Source organism: Argentina silus, assembly GCF_951799395.1.
Source record: "Argentina silus genome assembly, chromosome: 5".
In the NCBI taxonomy this organism is placed as follows: domain Eukaryota; kingdom Metazoa; phylum Chordata; class Actinopteri; order Argentiniformes; family Argentinidae; genus Argentina; species Argentina silus.
The window spans coordinates 17,166,160-17,179,606 of record NC_139659.1 but is presented as its reverse complement, the minus strand read 5'-3'; the positions used below and the strand labels follow the sequence as shown (position 1 = coordinate 17,179,606).

The 13,447-nt window shown below is 44.8% G+C and overlaps 2 protein-coding genes across 2 annotated transcripts; one reads left to right on the top strand and one right to left on the bottom strand.

Annotated features, from left to right (window-relative positions):
* Positions 1-63: 63 nt before the first annotated feature.
* Positions 64-2,945, bottom strand: pbdc1 (polysaccharide biosynthesis domain containing 1; the record flags this gene model as incomplete). Its single annotated transcript, XM_083669932.1, is given in 6 exon segments — positions 64-582; positions 673-784; positions 1,071-1,211; positions 2,583-2,642; positions 2,848-2,922; positions 2,925-2,945. Coding segments are annotated over 6 exon segments (501 nt in total). The 3' UTR covers positions 64-490.
* A 1,499-nt stretch (positions 2,946-4,444) lies between these two features.
* Positions 4,445-13,447, top strand: LOC310805185 (dematin-like). Its single transcript, XM_083670765.1, has 15 exons — positions 4,445-4,544; positions 6,997-7,045; positions 7,296-7,376; positions 8,093-8,236; positions 8,975-9,194; positions 9,393-9,437; positions 9,544-9,675; positions 10,095-10,189; positions 10,362-10,467; positions 10,649-10,698; positions 10,858-10,903; positions 11,311-11,351; positions 11,776-11,841; positions 12,290-12,370; positions 12,576-13,447. The coding sequence occupies exons 2-15, from the start codon at positions 7,037-7,039 to the stop codon at positions 12,687-12,689; spliced, it is 1,230 nt and encodes a 409-aa protein (XP_083526891.1). The 5' UTR covers positions 4,445-4,544; positions 6,997-7,036; the 3' UTR covers positions 12,690-13,447.

Below are 13,447 nucleotides of genomic sequence, written 5' to 3'. Positions count from 1 at the left end.
CAAAACATCTGTCTATTCTGTCATCAAATGGGAGCTGCATTGACAGCAACACACAGGTTTGATTTGACGGGCATTTACATTTATTCAGGTTCAATTCATATCTCATGTAGCATCATGTGACTACAAACCAAATACATGGTAAATAAGGTAAATCAAACACAGTCTGAAACACTGACATGTCATTACAAAAACAAACATTGCCTGGCCACTGGCAGGTATGATTGGCAACAATAAGACGAAATTTAACTACATTACATAACCATGCTCGGTTTGGAACTGAGTACAAACACGCACACACACACTGTCCTGTGTGCATGTAGGCTGAGAGGACCTGGTCCAGGGGATAGTTTAAGGTAGGGCCACCTCTTTACTGAACACATCAGGGTTCCATCAGGGCTTTGACTCGTAGGATGAGGTGTATTACTGCAAGGCTTCTCAGGGCCTCTGTTCATGGGTGAGGGGGAGGGGTATTCCTCGGTGGAGGGTGGGGTTAGCTCTGGGGGTTTTTGACCTGGTACACTGGGCTGTTGAGGCCCTCTCTGTTCCGAGCGATCTCTATAGCGAAGAACTGGATCCTGGTGGCTAGAGGAACAACAGTCAGGGTTAATTATTATTAAAGCCTCACTTATTGTAACTTTGTAATAACATTATTTTTTTTTGGTTGTCACATACCAAATATGGTGTTGTCCTCTGTGTAGTCTCTTTCGCAGTCCAGGCGGAGCAGAGTTCCGTAGTTAAAATCCTCCACAACGCCATCAAACTGGTTACAGAACGGACGCCATTTCTACCAAGAAACACAAACGGGGTTAGTCTAGTCTCTCTCGTGACCCTTCGGAGGGCACTGACAACACCATTGTCTCCACATTCTAATTTTACAGGCAATGCTTCTTTCCTGAGGCCAGAGAGAATTGCTTATAGAACTCAAGGATCGTTATTGGAGGACGGGTTCATTGTAATGTATGGAATAGAATGAAGACTTTCCTCATTCCATGCATTACAATGAGCCCGTCCTCCGATTTCTACCTCCATTGAGAACTAGCCCAACCCTAATAACACACAGGGAAGCCCACCTCTTTGGCTTCAGGAGATTTGAGTGCATCTGGGTCCAGCATCTTGATGTTGAGGTCACTGAATGCTTCCCTAAAGGTAGTGTAGATCATGTCATCCACTTTGGTCAGCTTCAGATACTTGGGATCTACTGATGAGATGAGCTAAAGAGAGAGATTATGATACATTATTATATGCAAATGTGATTACAGATCTAAGGATTGGATGAGTCTGGGTATCTAGATGTTCAACAGGTAGTACAGCCTCCACCAGTCAGACCTGTCACACCAGTACCCTCTCCTGTCACACCAGTCAGGCATGTGCACAGACAGGGCCCAAGGGGGTCTTGAGCCCGTGCCCTTTTTTTGGCTGGTGTTAATTGTATTTTATTTTTTCTTCATTTGTTATTGAAATTCTATCAAATATAAAGAAGGAAATGTATAGTAGTATCCATGAAAAAATACACTATCAATTTAAAAAGTACTCCCCCCCCCCCCCCTTTCAAATGGTTTTGTCTCAATCAATCAACGTCGCATCTTCCGACATTCCGAATACAACTTGTCATGAGAAGCACCGCATCTCCAGCCCTAGTTCGGTTACGGTGAATGATATCACTCAGGTAGGCACTGTTTTAATTATGAAACCACGATTAAATAACACTGACTTACTTGTTATGTTATATATCCGTTAAAAAACTATGAAGTCGGTCAGTAGGACTTTCCATCTTCATGCTGTCATTACTAGCCTCGGTACTCGCGAGCAAGCAAGCTAGTCTAATTCTCATTAAAACGACGTTATCTCCGTCATGCAGGACAACTTACAGATATGCAATTCATTTCTGAAGCAGGTAGTTACGTTTTGCATAGTTTTGGTAGTTTAGTCATTAGTCACCCCCTTTTCTATCATTTAGGCCTATCATTGTTTTTCTTTAATGTTTATTTATTTTAATGTTTTATGTTGTTTAAACAGGTGTTTTAGCTATATGGCTAGGTTTACATTTATTACCTTATAGAGATGTTTTCTTTATATGGGACTATTTATTCCTTTTTATTTATGTTAATTATTCATTTAAATTATTTATTGCATGTGTCTTTTGTTTTGTTATGCCTGTTCCTGGAATAAAGATTGAAGACAAAGGTCTATGTAATGTCTGTGTGAATTTCAGTTGTAGATAGGGTGATACAATCTGTAGAGCATGAACCATGCCACACTTAGGAAAGTGTCTCAAAGAAACCACTGATCTAATGTGACTGAATTGGTCTAAACAACTGAACACGACTGACTGCATTACTTACACTGACTGACTTGCATTACTACATCAAATCTGTGGTTTCTTCATGGAATAATGTGTTTCAGTAGAATTTAAACAGGTCCCATGTTATGAACATAGTGTGTGATTATGGAGGGTGGCGGTGTGGCAACATCGGGGTGGGAATAGTGCTTGAGCCCCCCAAAATGTATGTGCACGGCCCTGACACCAGTACCCCTGAAAACACTGAAGGAGTCAGTGGTGTGTGTGTGTGTGTGTAACTCACATTGAAGTAGACCTCTGCATGATTGTAGGCTTTCATGGCCCACATCACCTCCAGCTGGGGCTGAAATAAAGAGAGACAGGTTATCTTAAGCACAACACACACAGGCATGCGTTAACTGACTGGCACTGTTGTGGCTCGGTTCAACTCAGCTAGACCTCACTCACTTATGGTTCCGTCTATCTGAGGCATAGCTGCAGATGTGGTCTTCCACCGTGGCACACAACACAGTTCATTGTACATTATTGATTCTTGAGGGGCTACTTACATCGTTCCCATATGAATCGGCTGGAAGTGACAGCGCATGTGCAGCTGCCGAGGCTCCCTCCACACCCTGTACGGCACCAAAACATCACCATTAATCATTACTTATTATGACAGTGTTGCTGCTGGAGAGGAGGCGAGGGATGTGACGAGATACTCAGGCATTAGTTGATCTAACAAACAATCGAGCAACACTGGATACCACTACTCCCAGTCTATTCAATGATATGTGCACACAAACATATAAGGCAGCTAGCTGTGTCCGTGATCTAGAGGCTAGCATTCTATGCTCCCTTTAGTAAGTATACAGAAGCTAGCAAACTGTCTACTAAACTACCTAGTGTGATACCCTGCTAACTATACCAGACAGACAAGAACCAACTGTTTTGAGTTACTGGGCAATGACTGAATTTGTATGCAGTGAATGTGATCAAAATGTGTTCGGCACATGTTTTGTTAGCTGAAGTGGGCTTTTCTGATGTTAGACAGTCACATTTCACGCAGTATTTCTTCATTAAATGTACAATATATATATAGCGCAACACTGTATGTACATATAAATTCACATTGAACTAGTATAGGACGTGTATATTTAGTGTAAAATACAGCTATTGACGCTTTGGTTCTCACCAGAGATGCTAGTCCGTTTGGCGACGCCATTGCTATGAACTTTGACTTAATGACGTCATTCTGTTTAAAGGACCAATATGGGCCCAAATTATAGATAGTTGATTAATTATGCTGGATTAACCATGAAACTATTCAAATACGTTGAGTGACATTGATAATATGTTATCATCTATATAGTAAACGTAATGTATTTTCTCTGAGATATATAACATTTAGCGATGGATTCCTTGAGATCTGATCACACAAGGTTGGATTGGTGCAAGCAATACAATTTATAACGTTGCTTTCCTTGCTTTCACCAGGCTTTGATTCACAGATCAGAAGTAACCTACCTCAAGGAAGGAAGGAAGGCAGGAAGGAAGAAAAGAAAGATCCATCTCGAAAGTATTTGAACCTGGCCAGAGCAGCCCTGCCCAGTACCCACTGTGCAGCTGGATGACGCTCTGGGAGATTATTAAATGTGCATACTGCCCTCTAGCGGCCAACGCCACAACACGCCCTAAATATGCGAAACTCTCCTCAGACAAGGCAGACAGATGTTCAATTAAGGCGATTTTGATAAATAGGCCTAAACAAAGTGTAGGCTATCGCAAAAAAAGTGAGCCAATTTGCGGTTTGTCAGTCATTTGTTTTTGTCAAAATCGTTATTTTCGGCCAGATATTTACTTATTATTTTTCTAGATTAACTAGGACACTTGTTGGTTATTGATTTTTCTTTATTCAATAGTGCAATGTCATGTCTGAATGATCCCCTTTGCCAGACAATGGACTGCTCCGCTATTGAGGAGCAGCAACAAGAAAGCACTTTCCTTCGCCCGTCCATAGGGGAGACCAGCCCCGTCTCCTCTAACCCAGCCCCTAGCACCAGCCCCGGTACCTAACCCCCCCCCCCCCCCCTCCTCCTCCTCCTCCTCCGTCGCCAGCCTCCTCGGTGTGCAGGAGCGCCGTTAACCCGATTCCCGCTCATGGCACGAGACTGATGTAGGCTAGGATTTGGGCATGCTGCTACACATTTCGAACTGGGGCGCTGAGCCGAATTGAACCTTGCGAATTTTTCTGTGTTATTTGGAGGTAAGATCAGATCGATCGCTGTTTCGTTTATTCTGGTATCCGTTGTTTTTACAGCGCCTTGTATTGCTGCGAGGCGCACTTGTCTTTTTCCCCTCCCCTTCATGCGCGCATAATTTAAAGGCCTTTAATCAGAGACGTTCTATTATTGTTAGGCCTATATGACCATGATTCATGTTTATACGATATAATCCCATATGGTGTGTTTATAAACCATGTTTTACCAATAACATGTTTTCTGTCGGCCGCACTAGGCCTCCAGGAATCACTCCGTGTCCTTACAGGCTGTGTTGGTCTAGGCTAGAAGTCATTTTTACGTGAAACATGATTCCATTTCCAGTATGGAAACGACACCGTTTATTCGGACAAGGGCATGAGCTCTGCTGGGGATTAAGCCGACCCTAGCTGGTAGTGGCGACCAATGCGTAAACGTTCGACTTTGCCGTAGACTGTGTAGTATAAACACGATGTGATGGCTAAGATTGGTTAACTTCTGTGTCATCTGTGTCTAACGTCTTGTGTCAGTGAAAGTAAAATTCTACTTGGATTTCACGGTTTATCTGTCATGGTTGTTCTGCTCACAAACATAAGAATTGCGCGCGTGTGTGTGTGTATGTGCGTGTGTGTGTGTGTGTGTGTGTGTGTGTGTGTGTGTGTGTGTGTGTGTGTGTGTGTCATGTATGGTTGCTTGTTTATGCTAAAAGCTTTCATTGATATTCATTTCATGACTTTCCTTTAGGCTAAGTCATGCAGACCACTGCTGAAACAGAGGATATTCTCAAATACAGGACAGCCAGACTTCTACTGAGACAGAGAAGTTGAACTCAAAGACAGAATGGCTAGAGGGGGGAAGGGGGAGGATGGAGGTGAGGGGTGAGGGGTGAGGTGAGAGGGTCAGTAGATGAGGTGAGTGTAGTTGGTCAGAGCAGGAAATGGTGGCATGTTTCGAGGAAACTGTACTTCTCTATGACTCTGGCCTCCAGGGCGTGAAATATCCGCTATAGATATTCCAGCATCTATGTATCTCGAAGACAAACAGCAGCCATCTGTCCACCTATAGATACCATCTATCTGTTTATCATTGAGACCACAGCAGCTATCAATCCACTGTAGAGACTACAGCATCTCCATCATAGAGACTGTACAGTATCTCTCCACAGGCAGACTACAGTGTATCCATCATAGATACTACAGGGCCTATATATCCATCATAGATAAGCTACTACAGGGCCTATATATCCATCATAGATAAGCTACTACAGGGTCTATACAAATATCCCACTTTACTCGATATATTCTGCTCTACATGATAGGGTGGTGAATCCTGGTTTTTCGGTATAGATCCTTTTACAGATCTGGCCCCAGGATCCACTCCCAGACGATAGTAGATCCCCAGTGGATCACTGTTAATGCACTCTCAGCAGGCGCAGAGCTACAGAGCTGTCACACACTTCCCGGTACACACTTGTACTAATGTAGTGTGTGCATGTGTGTGTGTGCATGCGTGTGTGTGCATGGCATGCGTGTGTGTGTGTGTGTGTGCGTGCGTGCGTGTGTGTATGTGTGCGTGCGTGCCTGCGTGTGTGTGTGTGTGTTTGGGTGGTGTGTGGGGGGGGGGGGATGGTAGTCAACAGTAGAGCTTTAGGAGGAGTTTTTGGCTAGACTGGTCTGGAGAGAGAGGGAAAGAGAGGGAGATGGAGAAAGGTAGAGAGAGAAAGCCAATACTCTCCAGGGTGATGTTCTCCAGTGGGAGGAGTGTAACCGTGGTGATGACTGTGAGGGCTAGCTGGGCGTCGGCTCAGCTGGCTGAACTGATAAACACTTCAGTTGGAGAGAGAGAGAGGGAGGGAGGGAGGTTAAGTGGAAAAGGGAGGAGAGGACGACGAAAGAGAGGGTTAGATGAGGAAGGGGACAGAGAGAGAGAGATAGAGAGAGAGAGAGAGAGGGAGGGGAGGAAGAGAGAGAGGGTCAGAGGAAGTGGGGATCTTTCAGCAGGCAGGGAGGATTTCCTCTCTGGCCAGCAGCAGGATCCACAGAGATGTTGTTTTGTTTCTCCTCTAAAAGTGTTTTTCCTTCAGAAGGTTCCGTTCCCCGAAAGACGGATTCTTTGTCTCCACCCCTGGCCAGGCTGGCTTCCAGATCAGTTCTGTGTCTGACTCTCACAGTTTTACAGAGAGTCTTTGTCTCCATCCATCACACACAGCCTGAGGGACCTGCTCTCTCCTGACGCCAGTGTGTGTGTCACCCTCAGAACATCTACTGAATTAGTGGACTTATGAAACTCACTTACCAGTCTGACATTTTGCGGAAATCTGATGCTTATTTGGCCTGTCTTTCCCCCGTTCTGTTCTAACTTGATTATTGTTCTATTTCTGACTGATGCCCCCCCCCCACCCACCCACCCACCCACCCACCCACACCTCTCTCTCTCTTTCTCTCTCTCTCTCTCTTTCAGAGCCATCTGGTCTTAACAACAGGAGGGTTGTGCTCCAACCATGCAGAAGGTAACACAGCCTGAATCATGTTGCTGGTTTAGCCTGATGCTGGTTTAGCCTCAAAGACACGTCATACACACACCTTCATACACACTTTAACACACACTCTTATAGACACTGAAACACATCACTTTACACGCAGGCATACACACTGCACACCTACAGTATACATACAGTACACACAGCCAGGCTGATGAGATGCTCCTGGTTGAGGGTTGTTGATGGTGTGTTTGTGATATGTGATGGTTGGTATGTCTAGGTGGAGGGAGGGGGAGCCCCAGGCAGCCTGTCCTCCTCGAGGGGTCCTAGTGCCCCTGGGTCGCCTGCCACCAGCATCACGGTAAAACCAACTCAGACATGTGCATACCCAGAAGTACATACACACATTCACACATGGACAGTCTGTGATATACACGGCCATGTCTCTACACATCATGTCTCGATAGCCACGTCTGATATTAGATTAGATTAGATTAGATTCAACTTTATTGTCATTGTGCAGAGTACAAATACAGAGACAACGAAATGCAGTTAGCATCTAACCAGAAGTGCAAAAAAGCAGAAAAGTGCAGTGTGAACAATATATACAAGTAGTGCAGTATATGAGCAGTATAGTAGTGCAGTATAAGTATAAGTATAAGTAGTGCAGTGTAAGCAGTATATGTATTAGCAGTAACATTATAAGCAGAATAAATAGAATGCAATATGAACAGTATAAGCAGCATATGAGCTGTATAGGCAGTGCAGTATAAGCATTATATATGTATTAACAGTAACATTAAAGCAGAGTAAATAAGCAGAATAAATGTGGAATGCAGTATGAACAGTATAAACAGATATATACAGTATGTACAGATATGTGCAGTGTATTAACAGTAGCATAAAAAAAAATAAGGATATGTGCATTATGTACAGTATGTAACAGTATAGACAGATTATGAACAGTATAGACAGATATGTACAGAAGACCAGTAGTATGTAGTATAAGAATATACATGTACACACCATGTCTCCATAGCCATGTCTGATATCCACAGCCTGTCTCTGTCCGTGCAGGCGCGTGTCAATGACGAGGTGGTAGGGTACAGAGACCTGGCTGCTCTGCCCAGAGATAAAGCCATCCTTGAGGTGGAGAGACCAGACCTGATGACCTACCAGCCTCACCTCACCTTCTCATCCCTGGACCAGCCACGTAAAGAGGTGTGTGTGCACACATATACACACACACACACAATATTTATATTTATTCTGCTATCTACCTTAATGTTACTGTTAATACATATATACTGCTAGACTGCATTACCTATACAGCTCATATGCTGCTACACTGTTCATACTGCAACCTATTTATTCTGCTTATAATGCTACTGCTTATTCATATACTGCTTACACTGCACTACTTATACTATACTGCACTACTTACTGCTCATATACTGCACTACCTGTATATACTGTTCATTGCACTTTCTGCTTTTCTGCACTTCTGGTTAGACGCTAACTGCATTTCGTTGTCTCTGTACTTGTACTCTGCACAATGACAATAAAGTTGAATCTAATGTAATCTAAAAAAAAAACACGCATACACACGTGTGCGCACACACACACACACACACGTGCACGCACGCACACACACACACACACCCCAACACCATCTCAGCTTCTCATCAGACATACATGCACGCACACACGTATGCACAAACGCACGCACGCACGCATGCACACACGCACGCACACGCACACACACACACACCTCACCTCAGCTTCAACCTCATCTCAGCTGAGCTACTAGTCCTACAATGCAGAGAGGTGAGGTAAACCCACACACACACACACCCTCCCTCCACCCATCTCTCCCCCTCCTTCCACCCATTTCTCCTCCTGCCTCTCCTGGGGTAAGACCCTTCTGCATACTCTCTGTCTCTCTCTGTCTCTAAATAGGACTACTCTCAGATGAAGAAGTACAAGGAGGAGTACAAGGAGGAGTACAAGGAGGAGTACAAGGAGGAGTATAAGGAGGAGTGTAGGGAGGAGGATAAGGAGGATAAGGAGGAGTGTAGGGAGGAGGATAAGGAGGATAAGGAGGATGAAGGGTCTCCAGGAGGATCCACGCTGCAGCTACATAAGACCAGTGGCCCCCTACACCACTTCCACAGACCAGGTACACACACACGCACACACACACACACACACACACGCACACACACACGCACACACACACACACACACACACACACTTACACTGCTCACTGGTTATGTATGCTGTTGTCACAGGCTACTCCTCCTTGTGGAGTCTTCTATGAACTTCTTGTTAATGTCATAATAAATAATTCTTGTTATTACTTGTGTTTTATTTCAGACAATGGTACCAATATCTACAAGAAGCCTCCCATCTTCAAACAGGGTAGGCTACTCCAACTTACCCGTCCTCTCTAACCCCTCACCTCACCTCACCTGGTCACTCTCTCCTGAGCGCCTGTGTGTATATTTGACTCCTTCCCTCTCTACAGATGGCAGTAAGCATGTTGAGGGAAGCATTATCCAGTCCTCCAAGTTCCCAGCAGCCCAGAGACCAGACCCCAACCTGCCATCTAAGATCGAGACTGAGTACTGGCCCTGCCCTCCCTCACTGGCCTCTATGGGTAATATACACGCACACGCACACGCACACCCACACACACACACACACATCCACACGCACACGCACACGCACACACACACACACACACACACACACACACCTATCTGTTTGGATTATAACACAATTCACAGGGATGAATTTACTGCAAATGGTTTCATAAGGAAGCTACCGCGTACTGTATATCTACACAACTCAACAAGCTACTGTATATCTACACAACTCAACAAGCCACTGTATATCTACACAACTCAACAAGCCACTGTATATCTACACAACTCTTACTGTATAAGCTACTGTATATCTACACAACTCTTACTGTATAAGCTACTGTATATCTACACAACTCTTACTGTATAAGCTACTGTATATCTACACAACTCTTACTGTCTACCTTGTGCCTGGTGTCTCTCCTCCTACTAGAGATTGAGTGGAGGAAGAAGAAGGAAGAAGAGGAGGATGACTTTGAGGACTTGACTGATGACGCCAACAAGCTGCAAGAGCAGGAGTTCGATAAGGTGTGTGTGTGTGTGTGTGTGTGTGTGTGTGTGTGTGTGTGTGTGTGTGCGTGTGCGTGTGCGTGTGTGTGTGTTCGAATGCATTGACTAGAGATGTAACTGTTGGGATGTGATGTTTGTATGAACAGATCTCTCCTGTCTTTGTGTGTTTTTGTGTATGCGTGGAGTACAGATTAAGTCTAACCTGGGGCGGCTGATCTTGAAGGAGGAGAGGGAGAAAGCTGTTCATATCCGTAGGAAGACGCAGTCACTGCCTGACAGATCCCACATGCACACTAGTAAGTTACAGTCGTGTGTGTGTCTGTGTGTGTGTGTGTGTGTGTGTGTGTGTGTGTGTGTGTGCGTGTGCGTGTGCGTGTGCGTGTGTCTGTGTGTGTTGTGTTGTATTTGCCTCTGTGTTTCTGTTTAAAACCACTGTTGCCTCTCCGTGGTTCTGATTGGTCACTCTGATTTCGACAGGCTCTTCCTCAACCACATCTAATTCCCCCTCCCGCTCAGGCCTGACAAGGGTGAGTGAGAGAGTGAGAGAGTGAGAGAGTGAATGAGTGAGAGAGGAAGAGAGTGAGAGAAAATTAGTGAGTGAGTGAGTGAGTGAGAGCGAGTGAGCGTGCGTGCGTGTGTGTGAGTGTTTCCTGAGGTTGGTTCATGTGTGTGTTCTCTCTGTGCAGATGCGGTCAGCAGAGTTCACCACAGATGGAAACCAGGGGAGGCCAGGTACAATCCCTCACCAGCCTGTTACACCTGGCAACCTCACCTCAGTGTACCCTAACCCTCTGCAAAACCCATACGTTAGAAGCTCACTCTGTGGCCGTGTTAGACACTGGGGTACTTCGATATCAGATCATAGATACGTTGAATATCACGGCTCGTTTGCAAGGTGGTTACTGTACTAACCGCACAATGACAATAAAGGAAATCAAACCCGCACACCGGGACTTGTGGGAGAATAGGAGTAGGGGCTAGTCATCAACCAGCGCCAAAACTAGCATACATACGCTAGCCTCAGAACAGTCCCCCGCTACCAGAACTCATTCACTCACACTGTTCCTCACCGGGAGTTCTCAGCATTCTCACGTATCAAACCGGTTCAGTGATGTAATGATGTGTTTCTTTTGACAAAGCTTCCTCCTCTAATCTCTTCTCACGTTCTGCAGGTGCGCAGGTAAGCGTGTTTCGTCCGTCCTACGTGTGGCATGTGCATGAGCAATGAACGCGACTCTCTCTGCGAATGACATCTCTCTCATCCTCACTGGGTTTTTTTTTTGGGGGGGGGGGGGGTTTCCGTTGTGCATGTTTGCATTGACATCGTTGCCCGGCTTGCTGTCTCATTACGACGATGACATACGTGTGTATGTAGACTACCTCTGTTCCATCACTATATAAACCTCTGCTTTGAGCCTTCCTGTCTGTGTGTTTCCTCTGAGTGTGTGTGTTCGTCCTAAGACCAGCCTGGTACGGCACTACTCAGACACGCACACACACGCACACGCACACGCACACACACACTGATACGGCTCTCTTCTGCTGTGTGTGTGTGTGTGTGTACGTACATGCTTGTGCCTGTGTGTGGGCCGATGCGTGTATAGAATGGAGAGGCGCGGAGGGAACGGTTGGACAGAGGAAACTCACTGCCTAGTATCCTGGAGCAGAAGGTGAGCACTGCTCACGGTCTCTCCATCCATACCATTCATACACACACACACACACACAATATAAACAAAGCTTTTCTCGCTACTAATGATCATGCATCACATGCACTAACACTCTCTCTCTCTCTCTCTCTCTCTCTCTCTCTCTCCCTCTCTCTCTCTCTCCTCTGTCTCTACTCACTCAATGGCCCCTCTCTCCGAACATTGAACATTCACTAGGAGATTTTCAATGCTGATAATGAAGCATGTCTTTCCTGTAATACAGGATTGGGTTGAAGAAGTGAAAAGTGCCATGAATGGCCTTTCAACTCTCAAACCAGAATTTCAATTCACTACAGAATTGAAAAGGCATTTACTTCAACCGTTGACATTCCAGCAATAGCCATTGGGCATGATCATGAGCCACTGTAATTTGAATACTGAAATAAAACCACTTATTTTTGCTCCTCAGATACACCCATATGAAGCGCTCATTGTCACCCACAGAGGGCGCTGTAAGCTGCCGCCGGGTGTCGACCGCACCAGACTGGAGGTATGTATGCATCTGTACTATATGTGTCTGTGCCTACGTGGTTGGATGTGTTTTACTAAGCATTTGTGTGTGTTGTGTGTGTGATGTGTGATGTGTGATGTGTGTGTGTGTGTCTGTGTCTGTGTGTGTGTGTGTGTGTGTGTGTGTGTGTGTGTGTATGTGTCTATTACAAACTGATTGTATGTGTGTATGTTCTCTCTCTCAGAGACACCTGGCTCCAGAGGATTTCGAGCGTCTGTTTGGAATGCCAATCGCAGAGTTCGACCGCCTGTCACTATGGAAACGAAACGACCTGAAGAAGAAAGTTTCACTTTTCTAACAGGAAGTGACCTCATTCCTCAAACACTCTTGTTAACCACTGCGCTGCCGCTGCCAGAAGAGGGAATATTCCAGAACACCAAACATTCAGTCAAAGTAAAAACAAGGGAAGACAAATAATAGTATAGTCTCTGCCAACTCATATTCTATACCAGTCAAGCCCAACATATCTATATCTACATTATCATATCCTATAGTCTCCTCTTCCTCCAGTATACACAAGCCTGACTCTAACTAACCTCTGACCCCTGACCCCGGCTAACCTTAACTGACGTTACCGTATGCACTGAGATCACCCACTGTCTACTGCCCCACATGGAGTCACACACACTAACATGCACATGACACACATCCCTGCCGCACTTGCAAATAACCATCCCTGCTTGTTGTTGTAATCACCTGGAGAATGTCTGCTCACTGTCTTGATATTAAATTCATACTACAGTCATGTTCAAAACATTGCTGGACTTATTTTTGGTTCACTTTGCTCTGATAGTGAGACCCCAGGACTAATACTAATGTATTAGGTTATAGTTAATAGTTATTATATTAGGGGACAGTTATTTAATCATGTTCAAGTCTGTCTTATGATATATCAGTACCCTGAACTATTGAATGGCAGGTATTTAATCATGTTTATTTATTTATTGTGTTACACAGCGTTGCTGAGGTTGAGTTGCCACTTGACTGAAAGATATAGTTATTTGAATATTATTGGATATTTCTTACTTCCATAGTAGAGAAGTACCATTCCTTTTT